A 27,101-nucleotide genomic window follows, 5' to 3' on the forward strand; every position below is an offset into this window, starting at 1 on the left:
AGTTTTTAAATAGAAAATTATTTGAATTATTTGAATTATCACTACTGTTATTATTTTATGCAACTTTTTCTTTTTTATTAAATTTTTTTGCGTTATTTGAATGTTGTTACAAATGTGATTGGAACTATAAATTGAAAAATGTTTCTTTTAGGAAAGATTATATTTTCATTTGTCGCATATGAACATATATGTTGTTTCTAAAAGAATTTAACAAATTAAAAATTTGGTTTTTTGAATCAAAAATTTTTCCTCAATATCGTGAGCAATTTTTCCTTTATTCGTTTTCTATTTGGAAATTCTTTAAAAAGATATTCTTCTTGTTGGTCAAATTAATTCAACTTTTTAAATATGTTGTGAAAACAGTTGTGATACGAAATTTTTTTGTTTGAATCTTGTTGTTTGAAATAAGAAATTTTGTGAAATTGCAATGCTTTACCATGGCCTCTAATGAATAATCTTTTCTTGAAGGAGTTATTGGAGAATAATCATCATCTTTCAATATTACTAATATTGAAAAGGCTAAAAACGAATTGAATTCAATTAGAAAAGCAAATTTGTAATTGATCGTATCGTTACTTTTTTGAGTACTTGCATGAGTGAAAATTGTGTCAGAAATGTAGATTAATAACGATAAAGAAGAATTTGTTTGAGTGGTAATGAAATTATGTGACTCATCTTCAGTAAATGAACCATATGAGCCTTCGCATCGCACTGTTTTAGAACGTATTGCGATATCATTTGCGCTTCATTATGGCTACCTTTCTTATTATTCAATGGGTGCAGCAATAGTGAAGGAACATGAAATTGATGAAATCAATCCTGAATATTCAAATGAGAAGAGGAATTGCAGGTATCCATTACTGCTATTATCAATATTTGATGGTTAGGAAAGCAGCTTGAAGATATTTATGAAATGGAAAGCTCATGAATGGTTGAAATAAGCAAATAGTCACACAACAAAGAAGACAGTTGGGTTTTGGTCCATGATGATGTGGTGATGTTCGAAGCAATGTGTATCTCATTTTGCGGGAATATTCTTCACCAGTTGCCAGTTATTCCTTTTAAAAGTATAAAGGACTCATATGAAATTATTTCATTTACGGACTTGAAGAGAGAGAAAATGATACAAGAAATATCTATGAAACGATAAGCATTTTGATTGTTTTGAGATTAGATAAGGTAAGAGCAGAAGATAGGGGTACCTAAAAATCTTAAACCTAATCATTCATCCTGCATAATAATCAAGCCACATGCTATTTATAAGATAAATAATAACAATTTTTTAGGTTTGGAGAAAAATTAGAGTGTATCAATGAATAAATCATGAAAAAAAGAAACCCAAAATATTAGCAAAAAAAATAATTTTGTAGCATCATGGTTATCCACAACTTCAAAATCTTCTTTAAATGCAACACCATTGAAAAGCATGATATTACGTCCTGTTTCTAGGTATTTGACAGTAATAATTTAATTTTTCCTTTTCATATCAATATTATTAAATGGAACAAAATATAAAAAAACTTGAAAATAAATCGGAATATGAAATGTTTGTGCCATTTTTCCTTCATAATTTTCTTATTTGATATGTAACTTATATGAAACACATGAATAAATGTGAATATCATTTTTATTACAAAATATTGCAAAACAATGAAAAAACTTTGGTACCACTATTTTCTGCATTTACCTTCGATAATAATAAAATAATGGAATCAATATGCATTAACTTTTTAATTCATTTCATACTTAATGGCGTTAAACCATAATGCCGAATAGCAACTGGAAAAAACAGACTATTGATATCCTCTTTTCTCAGGATGAAATGAATGGAGTAATACATAAGTATTAGAAACATATGCAAATATTTTTGAAACTTGTTTTATACATCATTTGCTTAGAAATTGTTTATCAAATAAAATCTACAAATATTTAATGATACAAGAAAATATATCGTTTATTCTCCCACAAATCACAATAAATTCGTTATTTTCATGCGCATCGTTAAATCTTATTGATATCTTCACTCTTCCACAAGTTTCACTTTTTCTTCAAATCCACATGATCTCTCATTTCTTCAATTCATAAATGCTTCTCTCATTAATTACTGCTCAGATGCAATCTATTCTTTCAAATTTCTTTCATTGAAAAAGTAATTTGTCAAAAGTTTCATGGAATATCGAAAAATAAATTGATTTTGAGATAATGATAGTGAGATCCATTTTGATTATGAAAACTGTAACAATAGACCTTGTTCTTCATGAACTTTCGCATCATCAAAATTCATCGATAAAAAATATTAATCAATTGGAAAACTATTTATTCTGACGATGAAGCTTAAAGATCGATTTAACAAAATTATCATAATAACTTACAAGATATTTGTTTTCTTCTTAAATTTTTCACTCTGTTCTACCAAAATCAAACAATAATTCACAATGATTTCGCAGTATTTACCAAATTAATATCTTTTTCATTTAAAGACCTTTTCAATCAAAAAGAAAAAATTGATTATTTGCATGGAAAAAGGAAGCCTCAACGGAGAATCGAACTCCGGACCTCTTGCTTACTAGGCAAGCGCTCTGCCAACTAAGCCATTGAGGCTTTCGTCAGTTGACCTTTTCTGAATTTATCTGGTCAATTCGTATTGTTATTGCAAATTCGTATTTAATCAATTATTTCCGTTTCGACTCAATCAAAACGGTTTTATGTCTATCTTTTTTGATCTTTAGAAAATTTTTAATATGTTTTTCATCTGATCATAATTTATCATATCTTTATTATTTCTTATGAAATACAATGATCAAAGTATTGAAACGCTGGAATCAGTAATTATAATATATTAGCGACACATTTATGAAGTGTTTGATTATCATCTTTCACTCTGATTCTGTGACATTTTTATCTCTAATGTTTACGTTTTTTGAAGATGTGAGAGTTTTATAATTTAAAAACGGAGTGAATATGTTTTCCCCATATAACTCTGGAGCTTTCCATTTATTGTTAATTGCGATTTTTGTGTTTTTCACAAATAAATTTACATATCAATAATGTTTGTTAAGCTTTTTTATGAAAACAACAAAACAAGAGTTTTTTCAATGACGAAATTTATTGTTTTTTTATTTTTAACAAGAAAAAAAATGAAAATTTTCAAAACTGTTCATTGTTATATGATTTTTTGAGGTGTCTGAACAATACAGGAAAAATAATAATAATAAACAGTTCTAATGTTGACAATTCAGTAAAAACTGAAGGGGTGTTTGATTAGGTTTTCTGGTTGAATTTTGTGTTGAAGATGACGAAGCGGATGAGGAAGATGATGGAAGTGAAGGAAACTGTTGTGAGGAAGGTGGAAAAAGTGTGCTAACAGATTTCCATTGATTTGGGATAAACCATGACAAAGAATTATCGGAATTTTGAAGCTGAATGTTGTGCTCGTCCCTTCCCCTACTCAGTAAATCTGATCTCTGCTGCTCTCTTTGGATCATTACTTTCTCTTGTTCATTTTCTCTTCTTTCTTTGGCTTTTGACATTGCGTATGTCTCATCTGAGCTATCTAAAATAAAATAAAACATAAATATGGGTAACGAGAAGGAAAAAAAAGTCAATAAATCAGAAAATAAATGCAATATGGGTATTTAAGTGTTCAAAAAACTTGTTGATTCTGCAGTTAAAGACGTAATTGTGGGAGTTAATGAATCTTTTGGATTAAGTTTATTTCTTAATCTGGCAAGGTATCTTTCATTTGCAAGGCTCTTTGCTTCCTGTTTTCGAAGATAATCGCTTATCATTCCATCCAAAAATCTTGAATTTGCTTGTGAGTCAATCGCAGTGAGTGGATTATGAAGAATATGAAAATTAGTTAGGCAGCAAGCCACATTGAAATAGTCAGCAATTCGATCAATTTCGAATATCCATGGTTTGCGAAAGATGGAGAAGAGTGTTTTCATCCTTCCAAAGAACCTTTCAACTATTACACGATGGGAAGCAAGCTCCTGTGTGCCAACGGGCTTTGTTATGATAGCGTCAAGGTCTGGTCTGGCACCAATATATGCAGAATCAGCTAGAATTTTGGATCCCTCCAGTTTTGATTCAAACAATGGATAATGCTCTTTGAATATAACATAGTCATGCGTGGAGCCTGAGTAAATAGCGCTAATGGTGCTTGCTGTGCCAACCTTTGGGTTAACGCCCACTTCTGCCTTGACACAGTAAATATGGTGTTTTCCACTAAAGAACTTTTTTCCATATTCCAATCGACCACCTGGTCGGTTAGTCGGAATCACAGTGCAATCAAGCACTATTCCAACATCCTTCATGCTCTCTATTCTGTCTTTGCGGAACGACAGAAAAAGATCGGCCAAAGGCGCTCGAAGCCGAGACACAATGGAATGAAGCAGTCTTACAGTCGCACTTTGAGAGTCGAGTTTTTTTGATGCAAGTATGTTTGTGAGGGTGCAAGAGCCGTGATGGAGAACATTCAAAAGCAAAAATAATTGCTCTTCCAGTGTGTTAATTGCTTTTGCCTTTCCCCGATGAGGAAGTGAATCATCTGGAAGCAGTCTTAGTAACATGTCAAATTCTGATCGCACAAAGCCCGTGAGTCGAAAGAATGCACGAGATGGGTCCTTCACATCTTTGCATGCACATTCGATAAGTGATAGGTTTTCTTTTCTTTTCGTTGATTCAAAATGTTCAGGTATTGCGTTTCTTCTTTCAACACATTCCAAAACATCCAAAAGTGGAGATTGTGACATCAAAAAATTTTTCAACAATAAAAAAATTGATCAAACCCATATTTTTGAAAATATCTGAAGAAAGATCACAAACCCAGAATTTGTTAAATTGGTCGTGACTTAATCAAATCGGTTTTGAGTCGATCTTTTTGGTATTATGAACCACTTTTTGGTCTTAGTCGAAGCTAATACCGCATTACTTAATAATTTCGTTTTAGTTCTAGTAGAACTTGATTGATTTGACTGAGTCGCGAAAATGTGACTCAGTCAAATCGATTTATGTCTGGTTTATTGAATTTCTCTATTTTTTATCGAATTTCCCTCAATCTTAAGAAGGGCGAAAATGTGATTTTTATGATCACAAAACGTGATCGAGCATTTTTTTGTTTTGTTTATATTTTGACCTGTAAAATCATGTTGATGTTTATTTTTTGATATGTTGCTATTTAATTTGTGTTTATTCAATATTTATCTCATTTTTTGGTGTTTTAAAAGTTTGATTCAGCTTTTTGATAATTTCACATTTTTGTTATTGCGACTTTGTTATCAACTTTTTTGATTGAAATCGATACAAAACTTTTTGTATTTAATATGATAAACGTTTGCACATACGATTTATTTGAGTTTTTTTTGTTTATGAAAATATTTTTAACATTTTGTTTTTTTAAATGTGCATCATGTTTTGAACTGAATTGTTTTATGTTGTTTTGATTACTTGTTTAACAAATAAAAAAAGAAAGATGTTGCAAGCATTGTTCTTTTGAAATTTCATTCATTTCAAATTTTTTGAAAAGTTATAATAAAAACAAAATATTTTTGTTAAGAGTAATTCTTAGTTCGCGATAATCACATAAATAGTTTTTATTTAATGTGACAATACTTTCTGATAATTTCAAATTTATTAAAAAGGTTAAACTCAAAATTATTTATGTTTTTTTGAAACTTTTATAAAAATTTCATATAATTTTTTATAAAAACAATTATAAATGAATTTTATTCAGCTTTCTGAAAGAAAAAACAAAGTTTTAACAAGAAATATTTTTTGTTTAAATTAGGATCAGGAGACCCAGAATTGAAAACATCGGATGCGACTGAGTCACATCCAATTTGACTGCATCTTAATGGCATTAGATCGATCTTATTGGATGTTGACCGATCTAATGCCACTTGACGCAGTCAAATCAATCAAGTTCTAGTAGAACTTGTTCGAATTTTCCCTGCCGCACCGAATTGATCCTGTTAATTCGAATTATTTGTGACTTTTTGAATGTTTCTCGCTCAATTCGGTATTTTCTCAATCTTTTTCCAGGCAACTCGAGGATTTTCAAATTTTTTTTGTTTTGTGACTTGTGATCTTAACTTTTTTTGTTTATTAAATTACTTCACCATTATTTTGAGTTAGGTTTTAACTTTTTGTTTGTATGTTTATTATATGTAATTAAAACTTTTTATGATCGGTTTTTGGTGTTTTGATTATTTTTTGAACAGTGCATTTATATCATGTTTTTATGCAATTTTAACGAGTATAAATAACTTTTAACCATTTTTAACTATATTTTTTATATGTTTAGTATAAATATGAAAGTTCTTAATGTTTTAATTATATTTTTTTAATAAATTCAGACATTTCACATTTTTATTTTTTGTTTTGAGTATTAACAATGAAATAAAGTTATTCGATAAAAATTTCTTGTATTCTTATGTATGTTTTATGTTAAATTAAACAAAAAAACTTATCAATAATAAAATCATATTGTATTAAGATAAAAAGGTAACAAAGGTGAATTGAAAAATATAAAATTGCAAAGAAACTCAGTGTTTTGCGTTCAATAAGCTCTGCAAAGGAGTTTCGCTGACTCTTTTTTCTTTTATTGAAGCACTAGAGGAAGAAGCAGATGGAAAGGAAGACGATGATGAGGGTTGCTGAAGGCGAAGAGACCTCCACTGATTTGGTAAAAACCAACTTGATGATTCATCACTGTTTCTTTCTCTTTCTTCATCTTCATCTCTTTCGTTAATAATTATTTCATCTCTCCTTTCCTTTTCTTCAACTGTTTTCTTTTCTTTCTTCTCCTTTTCATCTTTTCTTTCTTTTTCTCTTTGATCTTCACCAGTTCGCTGCTCTTGGGCTTCAGAATTGCCTGAAAAACATAGTTATGGTAATGTAAATATAAAAACAAGTAAAATAAACGATATAAACATAAATATGGGTAAAAATAAAAAAGTCTAACTATCTTCCGAATAAAACAGAGTTGTGATTGATGATGGTGTAGGAGCTTCAGGATTCAATCTTTTCTTCATATTGACTCGATAGCGTTCATTAGCGATTCGCTTTGCTTCCACTTTCTTCTCATGTGACTGCATCAGATATCCAATGAATCGAGAATTTGCATCTGAGTCGACTGCAGTCAGTGGGTTTTTCAGGATGTGAAAATTCGTTAAACAGCATGCAATTGTAAAATACTCCGCCACTCTTTCCACTTCAAATGGCCATGGACGCCTGAAAACTGCAAAAAGAGTCTTCAACCTCCCAAAAAATCGCTCGACAATTACTCTTTTGCATGCCAATTCGGGTGTTCCGACAGGTTTTGAGATTATTGCACCCAATTCTGGCCTTGCTCCAATGTATGCTGAGTCAGCAAGTATCTTTGCTCCTCCCAATTGACTCTCAAATTGAGGTAAATGATCTTTGAAAAGGACAAAATCATGTGTTGACCCAGTTTGAACGTGGCTAATTGTACAAGCAGTACCAATTCGAGGATTAACACCAACTTCCACCTTCACACAGTAAATATGATGCTTTCCACTATAAAATTTCTTTCCATATTCCAACCTCCCACCTGGTCGATTTGTTGGAATTACAGTACAATCCAAAACAAGACCCACCTCCTTCATTCCTTCTAGACGATCTGGGCGAAAAGTGAGAAATAAATCAGTCAAGGGCACTCTGATGTCTGCAGCAATTCTGTGAAGAAGTCGAATTGTTGCATTTTGAGTGTCATAAAAAGAAGAAGAAAGCATAAATGTTAGTGTGGTGGATCCATGATGAAGAAAAGTGAGTAATAGAAAAAGTTGATCAGAAAAATTGTTCATTGCTTTATCTTATCCTTGGTGAGGAGATATTTCTTTTTGAAGAAGTTGAAGTAATAAATCGAACTCAAATCGGGCGAAGCCCGTAAAGCGAAAAAAAGCAGTTGGTGTGTTGTCCAAAATATTCAAAGCTCTTTCGATGATTGAAGTGGTTTTTTTTGTTTCTTTGATAGCAGGAGAAGCAGGCATTTTATTTCTTTCTTCTACTCTCTCCAATACACTCAAAAGTGAAGATTCAGACATTGATCGAAACAGTCAAAAAATGATAACAACAAACACACCCTTTATATGTAAATATTTTTGTGATCAAAAAGGACCCATGATAAAAAACAATGGATGTGATTAAATCACATTGGAACTTAGTCGATCTTTTTGGAATGATATCAAACTCATACCAAAAAGAAAATATTAATACGATATAACTAAATAAATTCGAATAAGTTCTAGTTGAGCTTTTTCGAATTGAGTGCATAATTTTGATTTGACTCAATCAACTTGCATTTAGTCAATCTTATTTGATTTGACTTTATCAAATCTGATTTGAATAAATCATTTTTTGATCTTTTTTGAAAACAATTATGAGTCAATTACGATCAAGATATTGATTTAATTTTTCAAACTCTCTTCCTTGTTGGTAGATCTTAATAATACAACAAGTTTGTGAATTCTCTTTTTGATTGTTTTTAGTATTTATTGTTTATTTTCAACATCTCTTCTTCTGATTCGGATCATAATGAACAATTTGATACTTACATTTTTAACACGAGCAAGAGATGATCAACAGTTGAAATTTAATTTATATCTGTATTTCAGAAAAACAAAAAGCTCTTTCGATCCAATTTTGTTTTCTTTTTTGTTTTTGTTAGGTTTTTTTTTCATTTCATTTTTAATAATGTATTTTGAATATAAAACAAACAAATATTTAGAAATTTTATAAATAAATGCAATTTTTGTTTTTCATTCAAAAAAATAAATTCTGAATTGGAAATATTAATTATTAAAGATTATAAAAAAGATGAGATGGTTGCTAAAAGAAGTTAAAGAAAAATTAAATGATAATCACTTTTTATTCAGCAACGATTGAAGAACAGATGGGGGTTTATTTTGTTTTGAACCAACAGAAGAGGAAGAAGAAGCAGTTGATGAAGATGATGATGAAAAGGAAGTAGAAGGTTGTGATTGTGAAAATGAAGGAAAAGGTTGAGTTGAAAATGGAGAAAAAATACTTATCGACTTCCATTGCTGCGGAAGGTGCCAAGCTTGTGAATTATCACAATTTTGATTTTCATCAAAATCATTTCTTTCTTTTTCCAAAACCTGTTCCCTTTGCTCGCTTCTTTGTACTAAAACTTCGCTATTCGCTCTTTCTCTTCTTTCTTTAGCTTTTTCTGCTTCGTACGCCGTTTGATCATCATCAGAAGCATCTAAAATAAAAAAATATGGTAAAATGATGTTTATAAAAATGAAAAAATTGTAATAAAATATAAAAAATAATGGTAAAAAAGTGAAAGATAAGCCTCCAATTTCTGCCAAAATTGTAGTTATTGTGGGTGTCAGTGTATTTTCTGGATTGAGTTTATTTTTCATTTTGGCGAAATATCGAGCATTAGCCACCTTCTTTGAATCAACTTTTCTCAAGTAATTCGAATATAACTCCTCCAAAAACAATGAATTTGCTTCAAAATCCTTATTTGTGAGTGGATTGTGCAAGATATGAAAGTTTGTGATGCAGCAAGCCACTGAAAAATAGTCCCCAACACGCTCCATTTCAAAAACCCACGGATGACGGAAGACAGAAAAGAGAGTTTTGAGCCTTCCAAAGAATCTTTCAACAATAACACGATGAGATGCAAGCTCAGGAGTTCCAACGGGCTTTGTAATAATCGCCCCAAGCTCTGGTTTCGCTCCCATGTTAGCGGAATCGGCCAAAATCTTAACTCCTCCAAGCTTTTGAACAAATGTGGAGTAATGTTCTTTGAAAAAAGTGAAATCGTGAGTTGACCCAGAGTAAATAGAACTGATTGTACTTGCTGTCCCCACCTTGTGGTTCACTCCCACATCCGCCTTAACGCAATAGATGTGATGCTTCCCTGAGTAGTATTTTTTTCCAAACTCCAACCTCCCTCCAGGCCTGTTTGTAGGTATTACTGTGCAGTCAAGCACAATTCCCACCTCCTTCATTTGCTCTAATCGATCTGGACGAAATGAAAGAAAAAGATTTGCAAGTTGAGGTTTTAAATTTGATGCTGTTGAATGAAGAAGTCGAACAGTTGATGTTTGAGATTCGTGTTTTGATTGAGATATGACGTGAGTTAAAGAAATGGAGCCGTGGTGAAGAAAAACTAACAAAAGAAAAAGTTGTTCATCCAAAGATTCGATTGATTTTGCCCTTCCACGATGAGGTTGGGCTGAAGATGAGAGAAGACGAAGAAGCAAGTCGAATTCATGACGAACAAACCCAGTCAGTCGGTGAAAACCGAAAGATGGGTCAGAAAATTTTTTACAAAATTTATCGATGATTGATTGCTGATCATCATCAGATTTAATCTCGACATGAGATGGCATCACATTTCTTTTCTCCACGCTCTTCAAAATATCGAAAAATGGAGATTGAGACATGAATGATGAAGTTTCAAAAAAGTTAAATACAAAAACACCCATTAATAACAATTATTATCGATCATATTCGCACCCACAATTATAGTAATTTGCATTGACTCAATCAAATCGATTTGTCTCGATCTAATTTGCATTATATTTAACTTATCTGCTTTAGCAAAGGCAAATAATATATGACCAGTTCAAATCGCATAAGTTCTAGTAGAACTTGATTAATTTGACTGAGTCGCGAAAATGTGACTCAGTCAAATCGATTTTTGTCTGGTTTATCGAATTTCTCTATTTTTAATCGAATTTCTCTCAATCTCAACAAGGGCGAAATTGTAATTTTTATGATCACAAATTGTGATCGAACATTTTTTTGTTTTGTTAATTTTTTTATTATTACAAGTTCACAAACGTTGAATTTTCAATATATTATTGTTTAAAATACTTTTTTTAATATTCGTTAGATTTTTTGTTGTTCACTTTGTTTGATTCTGGTTTTTTGAAACCTTAAAATTTCGCAATTGTGGCTCAATTGTTTACTTTTATTGTTGAAATTGAACCAAATTTGTTTATATTTTGTACAACAAACATTTTTATATCTTTTTTTTTGTTAATTTTTAATATTTACAAAAAATTAAACTTTTTTGTGTTTTCTTAACTGTTGTGTGTTTATTAATCAATCATTGTTTGATATTTTTTCATTTCGAATAAAAATTGAAAAGAAGATATGATTCTAAAGCTTCTTTTTTTGTATTTTTTCTTTTTTCTGAAAATTATTGAGAAACGCAAAAAACAAATGAAACTTGTTCTAAAGATTGAAAAATGAAATGAAATTTACATGTATCATTATAATTAATCACCAATAATTATTATCAAACAAAAACAATTTGAATTCCCAGGATATTCCGTTTAATACCAATAATTTTTAAAAACTTAAAGAATAAGAAACTATTTTGAATGAAAAATCATTAAATTCTATCAAAATGTTATAAAATTGAACGCAATTTATTAATTTAAATTATAATTTTTAATAAAAATTCTTTGATCATGAAACCCAGAATTGAAAGCATCGAATGTGACTCAGTCACATCCAATTTGACTGCGTCTTAATGGCATTAGATCGATCTTATTGGATGTTGACCGATCTGATGCCACTTGATGCAGTCAAATCAATCAAGTTCTAGTAGACGTTTTTCGAATCTTGGACAAAAAATTAATTTGAATAAATAACATAGATGTCAACCTCTTTTTTTGGTATTGATTCAATCAAATTGGAACTTTCTCAATCTCACTTGGTTTAAAATAGGAATTACGAAATGTTTGAAAAACTGATCTTATTATTTTTTTGTTTCTTCTTTTATTTGATTCTTTCGTTTCGATTATTCACAAAACTTTGATTTAATGTGCATCAATATTAAATTCATGGTGTTTTGATCTGTTTTCAGCAAATTTTGAGTTTTTAAAAAGTTCAAAAGGTTTGCAATAATTTTAAATTCTTACACATGATAAACTTACGATTGAACATTTTAACGAATTCTTATGATTATTTTCACATGTTATAAGCTATCAACAGCTGCGCCGTTTTATTTTAAATCAGGATCATTAATAACACTTTTTCAACGTTTATTTCAAATAAAACTCAAGGGAAAACAACGATTTTTGTTTCATTTTAATATTTTCCATTAATATTTCATGATATACGAACAATAAATTATATTTTTATTCGCTTTTATTATTTTTTATTAAAAAAGGTGAATGATTGAAAAATAGAAAAAAGAAAAGAAAAAAACTAATTTCTTTGTTCCAAAAGAAGCCTCAAAGGACTTGGCGTAATTCTTTTCACCTTTTCTGGTTCTGATGAACGTGATGTTGAAGGAAAAGGAGATGAAGAAGATGCAGAAGAAGGTTGGATTGATTTCCACTGACCTGGTAAATACCAGGCCATAGAATTATTATCTTCGTCATTATCATTTTCTTTCAAATCAATCCTTTTCGTTTCATTTCTATCTTTATCTTCTTTTTCTTCTTTTTCTTCGATTTTTTGCTTTTCTTTCTTTTCTTCTTCACAATTCTTTTTCAGTGCGCCTTCCTTTTCATTCTGTGAAATATCTGAATAAAAAAAATGAGAAAATATAATGGTTGAAAGAGTAATCAAAAAAATCAAATAAAAGATAATGAATATAAATATGGGTAAAGAAATGAATAACAAACTGTCTATTTGTGTGCATAAAGTAGTTATCGTGAGTGTAATTGACAAGCTCGGATTCAAATTATTATTCTATTTTATTCGATATCTCTCATTCGCTATTTGTCTTGCTTTTTGTTTTTGTAAATGCTCCGTTCACAAGTTGTCCAAAATACGCTGATTTGCTTCCCCATCTGCCCTTGTCAACGGATTTCGTAATATCTGAATATTTGTCGAACGACAAGCCACACAGAAATAATCTCCAACCCTTTCAACTTCAAATGGCAACTGTCTTCGAAAAACTGAAAAGAGGGTCTTCAGACGATCGAAAAAACGTTCCACGATGACTCGATGAGTAGCTAGCTCTGGAGTTCCCACTGGTTTGGTGATGATTGCAGCCATATCAGGTCTCGCACCTATGTAAGCTGAATCAGCCAGTATTTTTGCCCCTCCCAAACGATCCAAAAATTGAGGATAATGATCTTTAAAAATTGAAAAGTTATGAGTGGAGCCAGAATGAATTGCACTGATAGTACTCGCTGTCCCAACTTTGGGATTGACTCCGACCTCTGCTTTCACACAATATGTGTGATGTTTCCCGCTAAAAAACTTCTTCCCGAAGTCTTATCTACCTCCAGGTCTGTTGATGGGAATGATTGTGTAGTCCAAAATAATTCCAATCTCCTTCATCACTTCAATCCTGTCAGGGCGAAATGTCAAAAACATATCTGCTAATGGAGCTCTGATATGAGAAACGATACTTAGAAGAAGTCGGACAAGAGCGTTTTGAATTTCATAGAAAGGTGAGGATAAAATAGGTGTGAGTGTTGTTGAACCGTGATGAAGAAAAGTGAGCAGCAAGAATAACTGTTCATCAAAATTATTGATTGCATTTTGTTTCTCTCGACGATGAGGAACTTCCATTTGAAGAATGTGAATGAGAAAATCAAATTCTTCTTTTGTAAATCCAGTGAGTCGAAAAAAAGAAAAAACAGGATCATCAAAATAATCACAAGCTTTTTTGATGATGGAAATCTTTTCTTCTTTTTGAAGTGATTCATTCCGTTGCGGAATAATATTTCTCCTCTCCACACTCTTCAAAACGTCCAAAAAATTTGAATGTGACATTTAAAAAAATAAGAACAACTTTCGTTTGATCACAACCAAATATTGAAATTCTGTTAATAACGATCACGAAACCAACATTTGTGAATATGAATGTTATTGAATCAAATCAAATAAGTTTGATTCTTTTCGGTCTTTAATCCATATAATAAAGTGTGAACATATCTTTTGCGGATACATCAAATAAAATACAAAAGGTTCTATTAGAACTTTAACGAATTGAGCTGGTCAATACGAATTGATAAAATCAAAACATTTTAAGTTTTTTTATTAGTTTTGACTCAATCAATTCGGTTTTCCCTCTATCTTTTTTGTGATCAAAAAATCAAAAATTATGTATCAATTTTTATCGAAATTCTTAGAAGTTTTTTGTGTTTTCTGAAACAGAGCAGTTTGTATTTATAAATTTTTTGATATGTTGATTATTTCTTAATTTATTATTTGTATGTTGTTCATTTTTTTCTGAACAATGTATGAAATTGAACGATTTTATTCATTTTTGAGTAATTATTCGAAGAGATGTGTTTTCAATGAATAATTTTGTTGTTTAAGTCATTTGAATCTATGTTTTTCTTTTCTTTTTAATTCAATTTATTATAACCTTGTTCTATTTTGATCATTTTATTTGAACACTTCAAATCAATAAATTATAATTAAAAGAATAATAAACACTTTTTATTTTTTGAATTCATTCTATTTTGACAGATAGAAAATTGAACAAAGGATTTTTAAAAGTGTGAAAACTTTAAAACTCCATTTTTTTCAAGAAGAAACATGAACTTAATAATTTTTATGAAATAGACTTCATTTATTGATGAAAAATTGACAAAAACAAAACTCTTTATTTTGTTGATTTTCAAATAATCGTATACCCAGAATTGAATCAATCGGTCTTGACTCAATCAAAACGGTTTTGAGTCTTCCTTTTTGGTTTTATGAACTACTAGTTGGACTTAGACTGAACTAACGGGTATTGATTTGATAATTTCGTTTAAGGTCTATTTGGTTATTTATATTGCTAGAAGTTAATACATATTTCATACAAATTAAAGATTTTAATTCTTTAACTTTAAAGTTTTGAAAATATTTTTTTTTTTTTTGTTATTTTTGAAGATACCAAAATATGGCTAATTTTTTTTTAAAACTTCCTTTTGTTTAATTTCCAAAAAAATATAAATTTCTAATTTTTCATCTATTTTCTGTTCCCACTCACGTTTCTTTTCTCAAAAGGAAATAATAACATTGTTTAGGTTCTATTTCCATTTCAGTGAAGTTTTGTCAGTGGGAACTGAGATATGATTTAAATATGAAATTTTTTTTATTGGAAAATAAAACAAAAGGAAATTTTCAAAAAAAAATAAAGACATATCACTTTTAATTGTTTGTTTATGATGAAATGAGAATATTCATTAAAGATTTGAAAATATTGAAATTCTTTTGGAATAACTTATACACCAATAATTATTCAAAGTCGAAAAACTTTCAATCGAAATCGAAATTTTAAATATAAAAAATATGTTTCCTAAAGAAAATTTAATCGAAGAAAAATATTATTCTTTTGTTTTTGAGAATATTATTGGAAATGTTTGTGTTGTTGTTTTCTGCAAATTTTGAAGATTTCGAACCAAAATAAACTCTGAAACAAACTCCAAACAAAACTTGAGACATTTGTTTCTTTCAATAAGAAATGAGTTTTTTGTTATGAAAAAACACAAAATAAGAGAGCCAACACTGTATTCATCATTCTTTTCAAAATTAGTTATGTGAACAATTTTTTTCTATGGCATATTTTTATTGAAGAAGAGTGCTTTCATTTGAAAAGAGATAAAAATTTGTTTGAATACCTCTCATGTTTTGAATTTGCAACTGTTCAAAAAGAATAACAAAAATATAACGGAAAAGGGATGAAAAATCATTTTAATAACAAATATCATTGATATTTCAACAATTTAATTGTTTTTTTGACTTTTATTGATTTTTGTCAACTTTTTAAAATTTTGAAGTTTTTCGAATTTTCGACTTTGCTTGAAAGTTTTTCGATTTTGAATTATTTTTGGTGTATTTCTCAAAATTACTAGATTAAAGATATTTTCCCCATACATCATTAATTATTCAAAAATAATAAAAATGAAGATTTTTCAAAATATGTTTTTTATAATAAATTGGTTTTTGGCCAATTGTTTGTAATTGATAAAAATATAATTCAGATAGCGCAAAAAATGCCTGACAAGATCGATTACTCAACAACTGCATGAGGAAAAATTTTGTTTATTTTCCTCAAAATTAATCTCATTAATACAAACTCATTTGATACACAAAACTTTCAAAACTTCCTCGATTATGCTCAGAAAAAGTAATTTTAAACATTTCGGAGAAACTCAAAATTATATTTCTCTAAGATTTCGATATATATTTTTTCTGAGCTCAAACGAGGCTATTTTGAAAGTTTTGAATATCAACTGAGTTTGTATTAATGAGATTTATTTTAAGGAAATTTATCAGAATTTTTCCTCTTGCAGTTGTTGAGTAATCTATCTTGTCAGGCATTTTTTGCACAATCTGTATTCAGTAAATATTCGAAACACAGATGAGAAATTGAACCTCTATTATTATTATATGTCGAAAAACATAAAAAAATGCACGTTTACAGAAAAAAAAACATTTTTATAAAAATCTGTGAATACTCAAATGAATTCATCTCATTATGTCAAATTATTCATAATTCAATCAAGAAAAGTTATTTGAATCACTTTTTTCAAACTGAATTCAGTTATTTTTCGTAACTGATTAAAATCATGAATGCACTTTCAGAATTCTTTAATTGTTTTTTATTGTTCATCGGAATTTATAAAAATATGGATGATCGTTTTTGAAATGTCTAAATTTTTTTGAAAAGTTCCATTTGTTTAATTTACAAAAAATTAAAAATTTCATATTTCTTTCAAATTACTGTTTCCACTTACCAAATTTTGCTGTCATTGAAACAAATCCTTGTCAAAGTTATTTTATCCGTTTGGGTGTGATTTCGTGAGTGAAAACAGAAATTTGAAAGAAATATGAAATTTTTAATTTTTTGTAAATTAAACAAATGGAACTTTTCAAAAAAATTTTGACAAATGGGTGTTTATTTTTGAAATCATAACTTTTTTCGGAGTGTGGATTCATCAAAGGTTTTGTTTCTTTGGAGAGGAATTAATCGTTTAAAAGAAAAATGCATTGAAATTGTCTAAAAAAAAATTCTTCAAATAATATTCTAGAAATAAAATTCAAAAAATAGAAATAACTTTTCAACGTTCAAATTTTTTTCAATATTCAAAGAGAAATCTCAAACCGAAAATTTTGATGGAAAAAATATGATTTGAAAAATAATCACCGATATAAATAACCTTTCTTGATCGGATTATGTGTTATCAAAACGAGATGAATTCATTGAAAAATCTACAGATATCAACGATGATGATTTTTTTCATTAAATGTGAATTTTTTAAAATTGTTTTTAGACTAATAATAATCTTAGAAATTCAATTATTCAACCATTTATTAAATATTGACAGAAATTAAATATTTTCATCATTTTCAAACATTCAGTTAAAAATTAATTTTTACAAAAAAAACTATTTCGAAAATACTCAATTTGATTAATTTTGAATAAGAAGTTCATCAATTATGAATAATAATTTAAACCACTTTAAATAATATGTTTACGAAATTTTAAGAATAAATTGCGAATTGATCTTTTAATTTAATTTGATGCATCTTGAAAATCCACAATTACAAATAATTTATCCCAAAATCAAAACTGAAAAACATATTATCGCTTTCGGATTCAAAACAAGTGACAGATTTTATTCAATATTACCTTTTCCTTTTCCTTTTCCTTTTCCTTTTCCTTTTCCTTTTCCTTTTCCTTTTCCTTTTCCTTTTCCTTTTCCTTTTCCTTTTCCTTTTCCTTTTCCTTTTCCTTTTCCTTTTCCTTTTCCTTTTCCTTTTCCTTTTCCTTTTCCTTTTCCTTTTCCTTTTTATTTATTTATTTATTTATTTATTTATTTATTTATTTATTTATTTATTTATTTATTTATTTTGTGGAACATAATTATAATTTTATTTGAAAAAATCTTAAAATTGTTATTACAGGAAATAATTCTCCTTTTCATTTTTTTTTTGTTTGATGAGTTAATTCAATGCAACTTGTGAACAAGTGAAAATTTGATTTTTGTTACAAAAAATCAATGAATAACGAAGATATTAGAGTTCCATGTTTTCTGCATTCGCACACATAGGCTTTGTTCAATTGTATTTTATTGTAATTAGATGATGTTCAAAAAATAAATTTAAAATATTATTTCCATGATGATTTATATATGGTCACAGATTAAAATGTTGGATGCTCATCTTTTCTATCAGTTTCATATGGAAAAGCCTTGATGTATCAGCTTACAGGAAAAGAAGTTGAAATTATTCAAAAGAATGAAAATAAAGGTTCTGTTGAGAATCAACGGTTGCAATGGATGAATCTGAGTAAAGAAATTGATGGACTTGTGAACAAGGTTTGACAAGGGTAATTTATTTGTGAAATTTAATCTTTTTTGGTTAATGTCCCAAATATGAAGGAAATAGCAAAAAAGCTTTAAGCGCAAAATCAAGTTAGCTGAAGAGGTGGGCGATTATTTTTGTTATAACTTCTTTTTTCGGTGAGTTAGATATTAAATTGTTTTATCACTATTGAGAGAAATTATCCATTTGAAAGAAAAATACTGAGAAATTTGTTTCAAATAACGATATGTGGAAAAATGTTTTGTTTCAGGCATTTTCGTTGAAAAATTATTCACTTTTCAGTGACTTTTTGAGAACATAAAACATGATAAAAGTGGGTCGATTTTTTGCAATTCGTGAAATAACACAATAGTTTATGTTTAGATTTTTTTTTGATGCTTGTTTACGTATATGAAATTCAAATTGATTTTGAAATCTAAGAAAGTGAAATAAAGTCATGAGAGAAGCAATTTTTCAATGCCTTGTGGAAAAAAAGCTTGAAAGTCAGTATTTCCCTACATATTTCAGATTATATATAGGAATATATTATTAATGAAAGGAGTTGGGAACTTATCAGTATATAAATATAAATTTATCAGTAGAATTCAAAAACCGATAATTTTGATAGATAAAATATGATTTCGAAAATAATCACACAGATTTGAAAAATGATTGAAGTTATTTTGAAGGAACGTTGAAATTGTTAAAACAAACTTTTAAAAAAAAGGCATTATTTCTTTTTCACTTCATTTTTGAAGATGATGAGGCAAACTTCATTCGCACAGTTTTGAGATTAATCTCAATCGGTTCTATATAGCAACATGAAAATATTCTTAAAATATTGATTTCTCAATTAACTGTCAAAAACAATTTGGTAATAAGCATTGTTGTTTTCAACATTGAAAAGAAAAGTCAAAAGACAAATTCAAAGAGAAACTTGCTTGGCAAATTTAAAGTGAGTACAGTCAAAACCGGATATAATCACATCGGTTTTTGCACAACTTTATGTGATTATATCCGATAGTGATTATATCCGATAGATGAAAATCGCGTCTATATAAAAATGAATCAATCAAAGTTTTAATTGCAGAATTATTTGTTTTTTCAAAGGATTGCAATAAATGTTTTTTTAAGCATTTTTTTTTATTTCAAAAAAATATCATTTTTCATTTTATTTAAATAAATTTTGAAAATCATAAATAATATAATTTGAGATCAAAGATCAACTTAAAATAATAAATACAAAGTTGTTTTAGATAGGAGGCATATAAACGTATATTAATGACAAATTCAAATCATCCATGTTAATGAAGAATGAACATCAATCTTTTAAAGAATAATTCAACTTATACGAGTTCATTTTCTCGTAAATAATATTTTAATATGTTTTTGAAAGAAGACAGTTCTTTCTGTGTTATTGTAAGCATTCTTTAATTGTTAAATATTTCTTTAAAACAGAAGATTGTTGTTATTGTTTTTTTTTTGTCAACTCGTTTGTTTAACAAAGTAATTCATCAATTTTTGACAAATTTTCGCACGTCAAAGTTTCATTGGGATATAAAATTTCTTGGAAGCTTGCTCAAGAATGAATGTTCTTATAAACAATTTCTTTGTGTGATATGTTATTTAATCATTATTGTTATATGTTTTTCATATTAAAAAATTATGTTTGTAGTTATTGTTACGAAAAAAAAGTTTCTAATATTTGTGAAACGCAAAATTAATCAATAAATTTAAAAATTACAATATTCGAATGTTTTTATCAATTTTTGAAGAATTCTTTATTCGTTTCTTTCATTTTCTCATTCATTCTCCACAAACAAAAAAACCAAATTCCCATGAATAATAAAAAGCATTTCAAGTTGGAGAAAAGAAAGAATATCTCGAGATACTCAGTTTTTGGATGAGAATATCATGAACGATATGAAAGAAAAGTATAATTAAAGAAAAATGGATAGACAAGAGATATAAAAAAAGAACAGTTTTTTTATTGAAAATTGAATGAGATCATGCAGACAAAAAGGAAAACGATTCAATATGTTTAATAAATAAAGAAATACATATTCACGTTAAAACAAAGTGGAAAAAAAGGTGCAAAAGTGAATTAAAAAAAAAATCTTATAAAAAATAATCAATTAAATATTATGAAAAAATTTTCATCATATTGCCAACTGAATCCAAGCTGTGAAGCACACGCATGCTGATGATGATCTGGTAAGTGAATCGTCGGAAGCTGTTGCTGAAGATAGAATCAGTTTGTCAGTTAGCGAAGTTCTTTCGCTTTCTCAAAAACGAAAAAATACACTTTGTTATGAACAACTTGCCTTTTCGTCATTGTGTACAACGCACACTGCACAAAACTATTGGTTCGTAACATTGAACAGCTTTGTCGATGATGAAGAAAGAGAATTCGTACCAATCACACTCACTGCCTTAACTATCGCCACAACAGAAATTTTTTCCACGACAATGATCGTCTCCCCTTCTCTCACATGCATTCCACTCAGCACAGTTATTGTCGAACTCAGCTGCACCATGCTCAACTGCACTGCATGCCCCAGTGTATTGCACAGCGTTGTCTCGCTCATCTCAAACAGACTGTTCGAATCATCTCCACTCACCCCAACATACCGATCCTTCATCCCTTCCTTCAGCCAATCCTTCTTTTCTGAGTGTTGAGTCACCCAACTGCTTCCATTATGATATTGGCGGCACACTCTCTTATCATTAGTATTTGTTGTGTACGATTCATAGAACGGGTTATTCGATGAAAAAAGATTGTAATTGTCTTGAAAAAACATATCATGACCATATGGAGTGGAAGTGGTTGTGCATCTGCAATCGTGGAAGAAGAAGAAATAACAATAAAGGTTGTTGCTTGGGGCTGTTGATAGACTTGGAGCAAAACACAATCCTCCGTCAGTTGATGGTGCGTTGCACGAAATGAACTGGAGGCTCCTCATTTTGGTTGTAGATGGGACGTTATCGCAATACATCCCTCCGCCAAATCTATCTGTCAGTTAGCACGAAGTGAATGAGCACTCAAACACACACAAGCGCTCTCCCCTTTTCCACTTTCCGTTCCAATACATAAAGATCCAGAAACATTAAAAGAAGAAAGATGAAAAACTTATTTTTTTAAATAAACAACACATACTTTTTCGGTCAATTTTCCTTTTTGTTCTTTTCTATTGAAAATTTCTTTGATTATTCTTTTTCTTATATCTTTTCATTTATTATGTTTTGTCTCAATATTTTGAAAAAAACCATTGCCTGCTCATGTCTTGGTATTGAAATTGTTTCTTATTGCCAAATTTCATTCCATTCGAAATATCAATAATCCTTTTGTTCGAAATGATGTACCGTTATATGTCTAAATTTATTTGAAAAGTTCCTTTTGTTAAATTTTCAAATAAGATAAAGATTTCATATTTCGATCACATTTCTGTTCCCACTCTCCAAATTTCACTGAAATGGAAAAATAAAATATTATCAAGATTTTGTTTTCACGACAGTGAAATTTGATCTATGAGAACAGAAAATTGATCAAAATATGAAATTTTAATTTTATTTGAAGGTTGAACAAAAGGAACTTTACAAAAAAATTTTGACATATTAGAAAATTTTAACCATAACTGTTTTTGAAAAAAACCGAAATATATTTCTTGTTATCATTAAATATGCTTTTGTGTTGCTGCTTTTTGATATTTTTCGAAATTTTTGAGTGAAAAAAATAAGAAAAAATAAAGTTGAGGGTTGAACTTGTAAAAATATTTTTCTTTCAGAAAAATATTGAGGTTGCAAAGAAATAAAATCTCCAAAAATAAATAGATGTAGTGTGTATTTATAGAATGTCATTTCATTAATATTCAAAATTTTGAAAGTGTTATCATTCGCATTGTCACAATAACTTTAACTTTTGAATTGCCATAGCTATTGTTTATCAATGCATGATAACAAAGACAAATGAAGCGAATTTTGAATTTCAAAACGTTTATTTGTAATTTTTTGTTCTAATTTGAAATTCATTCTGGATTTATCAGAATAATAATACATAAGAGAATCGCAGCGTTTAACAAAAATGAGCAAGTTGCATCTTCGAAATGTCCTTCATTTTTATGCATTCATGTGACCTATTCATATTTTATCTATTGTCAAGTGTTCAAAGAACCTTTAAAAAGGCAAGAAATAATCTTAACCATTCAGCGAATCAGAAAAGGCATTTATAATTCATTGATTGTTTGATATTTCGCTTGAAATCAAATATTTAAAAAAGACTTAACATTTTTTTATTCGAACTTGCTTAGAAAACAAAGAAGAAGGCTCATTATTACAAGTTTGTGAACATTTTTCCATTTTAGATTTTTCTTCGAATTACCAACTGTGAATTTGAATACACGATCGTGTTGCAATCAAAGGCTATTTTGGTGACTCTATCGAAATTGTTAATAATAATGATTTAAACAATCAGTTAAATATCTATATTTCTCTTCAAAGATTTCATAAACCTTCTGAGATGCTAAGCAAAAACACAAAGAAATTTGTATCTGTTTTTTCTTCAAATAATGAGTGAAATATGATAGGTTTTCATTTCTATATCATCTTTAGCATCTCTTTGCAAAACAAAAGGAAATAATAAATATTCAAAAGCAAATATAAGTTTATAAATGTCTTTTTGGAATAACAAATGCTCATGATGTGATTTATGAATGTTTTGTTTCAAAAGGTTATAGGAAAGCTTTTCTGAATTGTTTTATAAAAAATATAAAGCAAAAAAAGAACAAATTCATATGAGATATATTTGTTCATTAAAGCAAAAAGATAACAAACCGATTTTATTCAAACAATGTCTTTCTTTTCTTTTCCTGCACCACCTTTTTTTCCAACTGTGTTCTCATGTGAATCACGCTCATCTGTTGTTCCGAACATGTTGAAGTCTGTTAATGAAGGCTGAATCAGATTATTAATTGCAACTTTTTCCAGTAAATCTTCGACTTCGTTAATAACTATATGACTATCTTTGGGTGGTGACTTATCTTCGATGAACTCTTTGAACATGTTCCACATTATATTTGCCTCTCCAATTGTTTTAACTTTTCTTTTTCTTCCTTCTTCATCAACTTTCACCTTCAAGGCTATTTCATCTTCGGAAACATTCGACTTTGATATTATTGAATCAACAATCTCTTCTTCGGATAGAATTTCTCTTGTTATTTCGTGATCTTCAGCCGAGTAAAATTCTTCGGCAGTTATTTCATAAAGATCGCTGTCTCTTGTTTTCAATTTTTCAAACAGCATATTATACTCGTTCATTTCATCTTCATCGATATTCACAATTTCTATTTCTTTTTCTTTAGCCGGATCCCATTCCGCATGCTTGAAACAATTTTCTATTGTTTCCTTTTGACTTTTTTCCTAGCTTTTTCCACCATGTTTAATACTTCAAGCATTGAAATCTTCGTTGCAACCCCGCATTCAACTTTTACCAGTTTTTTTCTAAGAAATTGACATTTATAGAAGTGTTTAAAGACTTTGATAATACCTGCGTCCATTCGTTGGATAATGGACGTTACATTAGGAGGTGAATAAAATAATGAAACATGAGATAAATTGAATCGATCTACACTATGAGCTTCACAGTTGTCCATAATTAACGCAATTTTCCTATGTGAAATGGACTTTTTTTCGTTAAGTCTTTTGACGTAAACATTAAAAATGACTGCATTCATCCATCACTTTTTTGAATGATTATAAAGGGTTGGTAAGAATTTTCCTATTAAACATCTTGGCGATTTTGATTTTCTAATCACTAGAGGGCATAGCTTTTCAACTGTCATGCTTGCTGCAAGAAGAACGGAAACCCTATCTTTCGATTGTTTGATTCCAGAAACAGAACAACTGCCTTCGGTAAAAGTTTGTTTTGCTGATTGATTGTTAAATAAACCTAATTCATCCTCGTTGAATATGTTGCTCTCCCCAAATTGATTTATAATTGTAGGTAAAGAAAAATCTATCCATTTGTAGGCACTTTCCTTGTCTGCAGACAATGACTCTCCAACGATTTTCTTTGAAGTTATATTGTATCGCATTCTCCTTCGTTCTATCCAACTATACCAGTTGCGTTCTGAAGGATTTTTGTAGTGAAATTGATTGGCGAAATATTGTGTTTTCTCTAAAAGCATTCTTCCATCAATAGCCATTTCAGGATTTGTTGACCTTATTTGTCGAAACCAAATAATCATTGCTTCATCTAACTCTGGATATATAGTTGGTCGAATTCGAAATGTGATATCAGGCTTTATTATAGATGAACTTTGTTTTAATATTGCTTCTTTGTTTTTATATATTTTTGAAATTGTTGAGAAATCAATATTAAAATCTTTTGCAATGATATTTTTAGATTGAGGAGGGTTCGAACTCAAATTGTTGATGATATCTAATTATTGAACAAAAGAAAGTTTTGTTCTTTTATTCACACCTGTTGTTTTCATTTGAACTTTAAAGATTTCAAATTTCAATTTGAATAATATGGTTCAAAAACGTTTGAAATATTTCTTGAAAATTAACCATATTGATCAATATAAATTTCTTCCAAATAATTAATAATAAATTAATTTATATTCGTTGGATATTATTAAAATTGAAAACAAAATATTTCTCACATAAAAAAATAAAATGTGATTATATATTTTCAGCTCTGTGATAATATGCGATGAAAAATGAATGAAAAAATGGAAAAAATGTTCGTGCTCATAAAAATGTGATTATAAACGAATGTGATAATATGCGATGTGATTATATCCGGTTTAGACTGTACTCGCAAATCTTGAAAATCTTTCTCATGCTCTCCTCAGCCTTCTTCATGTTTCTTCCACTTCTTTTTTTGCATTCTCTTGTTGGTGAAAAAGCTCCAATTGACTCTGTTCATTGCTCCTCAAAAATATTCAAGCGAGATCCCAACTCAGTTGCATCTTCACATATCCTGGAAAGCTCTTTGATATTCTCTTCATCCAATGTCACAACTTTATTCTCATTTTTTCAGATAATTTGCATCATTTGGAGTAAATTCACCCAGAAAATCTTCTTTGAATGAATAGTGAATATTTTCCGCGTTTGCAATGAACAAATCAACGGTATTGTGAAAAACAACAATGAATGTTTGCTTTCAATTTTGGAAAGCGATGCAAAAAGAATAATATATATCGCTTTGTGCTACAAAATAAATAACTTATCATTTCCTCAAACACTCACAAAATAATCCGAAATGTTCAATGACAAGTCCCAATAATGTCTTCTGTGAAGATTTTTTAATATTTTATGGAAGCTTGCTATAGCATCTTCATATCCTTCTTCTTCCATCTTTTCGAATATCTCCATTTTTATTGGTTTTCTTTTCATTTCTTTCATTTTATCGTCCTCCTCTTCATTCAATCTCCTTGAAACATCTGTAAAAAACGTCAAGCATTTGCATGCAATTATGTTATTCAATATTGGCTGCTGAATTTCCTATAAAATTAGACTAACGGCTCCTCCTTTCAACAAGTCTTTGATATTCACAACTCTATTTTTAGCTGCATTTCTCAAGGAACAAATGCACTTGAAACTAATTCCTCTGTAATTTTCCTTCGCTGATCGATATACCTGAACAATTTTTCTGAAAAGTCCAACAAATTCTTCATTCCACAATCTACATTTAGAAAAATAAAAGTTCAATGTTTCGAGCCATCTCAATGAAACAAGTTCTTCTTTTGTTTCTTTTCTTCTCGTTTCATTCTCTTCTTCTTTTCTCTTCCAATCCACACATTTCGATAGTTCATCCAATTCTCTTTTTGCCTCTCTTGCAAAATGCAGCTCATTCACAACAACTTCTTCTATATTTGCATCCTCCTCAAATCTGAACATCAAAAACTGCCAAGCAAACTGATAGGCAAGGAGGGTGAAATTGCGAAACTCTTGATGACACAGGATAATCTCTTTGATCTCTTCCATTTACTGTTCTTGCTCTAAAAACTAAAAAAAAAAAGAAAGAAAATAAGAAACAAATTCAACAGCATCAAAAAGGAAATATAAGAGTCCACACGTAAAATCTAACAGCTCTCAAAGACAGTAAAGCTGTTTCCACTTCTTTTTGAGTCTCCTCGCTTTCCTCTTTCTTCAATGCAACTTTCAGAAGACAGCGCACACACATTGAAATCAATTCAGATGAAAATCCGTTGCTGAGAGAAAGATAACATTCACAATTATCAACCAGCAGCTTTTCATCCTTTGCATCTTTCTTCCCATTTTCATCAATAATCATCTTTTTGATTCTTTCTTCCATAGAAGAATTTTTAAAGCCATCAACACTCATATTTTTCAGCACATTGCAATATCCAATATGCTTCAGCATCGAAGTGGCATTCCCCAATTGCAGTTTCTTTTCCTCAATCATTTTGTCTATTTTTTAAATAGCTCTGTCTTGGAAACAGATCTGAATTCATTTTCATTCATCTCTTCCATCACTTCATTCATCTCTTCGATTTTTTCTTTTTGCTTTCTCTTCGTGCAGCGTTCAAGCTCAGAAAATAATACTCAAAAAAAGAAAAGAAAGAAATGCAATATAGAAGAATTTTAATCCAAATACAATTGCAAACCAGTTAACCTTTTTGTGTTGTCAGTCTCCTGTATTTTTTAAAATTATTTCGTTCAAAAAACAACACCATTTTTATCATTCACATTGAAAGAGTGTATGTTTGGATGAAAGACACAGATGAAAAATTAAAAACTCATAATAGAAATGGAAATAAATGCATTCACACCATTCTTTTTCGTTTGGGCATTTTTTGACA

At 29.3% G+C, this 27,101-nt stretch overlaps 7 protein-coding genes across 7 annotated transcripts; all 7 read right to left on the reverse strand.

Annotated features, from left to right (window-relative positions):
• Positions 1-3,635: 3,635 nt before the first annotated feature.
• MONOS_10040 (putative DDE superfamily endonuclease) lies at positions 3,636-4,754 on the reverse strand (the record flags this gene model as incomplete). The annotated part of the gene is made up of 1 exon (XM_067862450.1): positions 3,636-4,754. The coding sequence occupies one exon, from the start codon at positions 4,752-4,754 to the stop codon at positions 3,636-3,638; it is 1,119 nt and encodes a 372-aa protein (XP_067736196.1).
• A 1,791-nt stretch (positions 4,755-6,545) lies between these two features.
• MONOS_10039 (putative DDE superfamily endonuclease) lies at positions 6,546-7,754 on the reverse strand (the record flags this gene model as incomplete). Its single annotated transcript, XM_067862448.1, has 2 exons — positions 6,546-6,874; positions 6,965-7,754. The coding sequence occupies 2 exons, from the start codon at positions 7,752-7,754 to the stop codon at positions 6,546-6,548; spliced, it is 1,119 nt and encodes a 372-aa protein (XP_067736197.1).
• Positions 7,755-9,166: 1,412 nt separating this feature from the next.
• On the reverse strand, positions 9,167-10,004 carry MONOS_10038 (putative DDE superfamily endonuclease; the record flags this gene model as incomplete). The annotated part of the gene is made up of 2 exons (XM_067862447.1): positions 9,167-9,247; positions 9,600-10,004. The coding sequence occupies 2 exons, from the start codon at positions 10,002-10,004 to the stop codon at positions 9,167-9,169; spliced, it is 486 nt and encodes a 161-aa protein (XP_067736198.1).
• A 2,215-nt stretch (positions 10,005-12,219) lies between these two features.
• Positions 12,220-13,017, reverse strand: MONOS_10037 (uncharacterized protein; the record flags this gene model as incomplete). The annotated part of the gene is made up of 2 exons (XM_067862446.1): positions 12,220-12,539; positions 12,867-13,017. The coding sequence occupies 2 exons, from the start codon at positions 13,015-13,017 to the stop codon at positions 12,220-12,222; spliced, it is 471 nt and encodes a 156-aa protein (XP_067736199.1).
• Positions 13,018-20,633: 7,616 nt separating this feature from the next.
• On the reverse strand, positions 20,634-21,236 carry MONOS_6036 (uncharacterized protein; the record flags this gene model as incomplete). The annotated part of the gene is made up of 1 exon (XM_067876236.1): positions 20,634-21,236. One exon carries the CDS (start codon positions 21,234-21,236, stop codon positions 20,634-20,636), a length of 603 nt encoding a protein of 200 aa, XP_067736200.1.
• Positions 21,237-23,112: 1,876 nt separating this feature from the next.
• On the reverse strand, positions 23,113-23,586 carry MONOS_6035 (uncharacterized protein; the record flags this gene model as incomplete). The annotated part of the gene is made up of 1 exon (XM_067876235.1): positions 23,113-23,586. One exon carries the CDS (start codon positions 23,584-23,586, stop codon positions 23,113-23,115), a length of 474 nt encoding a protein of 157 aa, XP_067736201.1.
• Positions 23,587-26,055: 2,469 nt separating this feature from the next.
• Positions 26,056-26,704, reverse strand: MONOS_6034 (uncharacterized protein; the record flags this gene model as incomplete). Its single annotated transcript, XM_067876234.1, has 2 exons — positions 26,056-26,283; positions 26,354-26,704. 2 exons carry the CDS (start codon positions 26,702-26,704, stop codon positions 26,263-26,265), a joined length of 372 nt encoding a protein of 123 aa, XP_067736202.1. The 3' UTR covers positions 26,056-26,262.
• Positions 26,705-27,101: the final 397 nt, after the last annotated feature.

This window comes from Monocercomonoides exilis (assembly GCF_001643675.1).
Source record: "Monocercomonoides exilis strain PA203 chromosome Unknown scaffold1-2713096, whole genome shotgun sequence".
Taxonomy (NCBI): Eukaryota; Preaxostyla; order Oxymonadida; family Polymastigidae; genus Monocercomonoides; species Monocercomonoides exilis.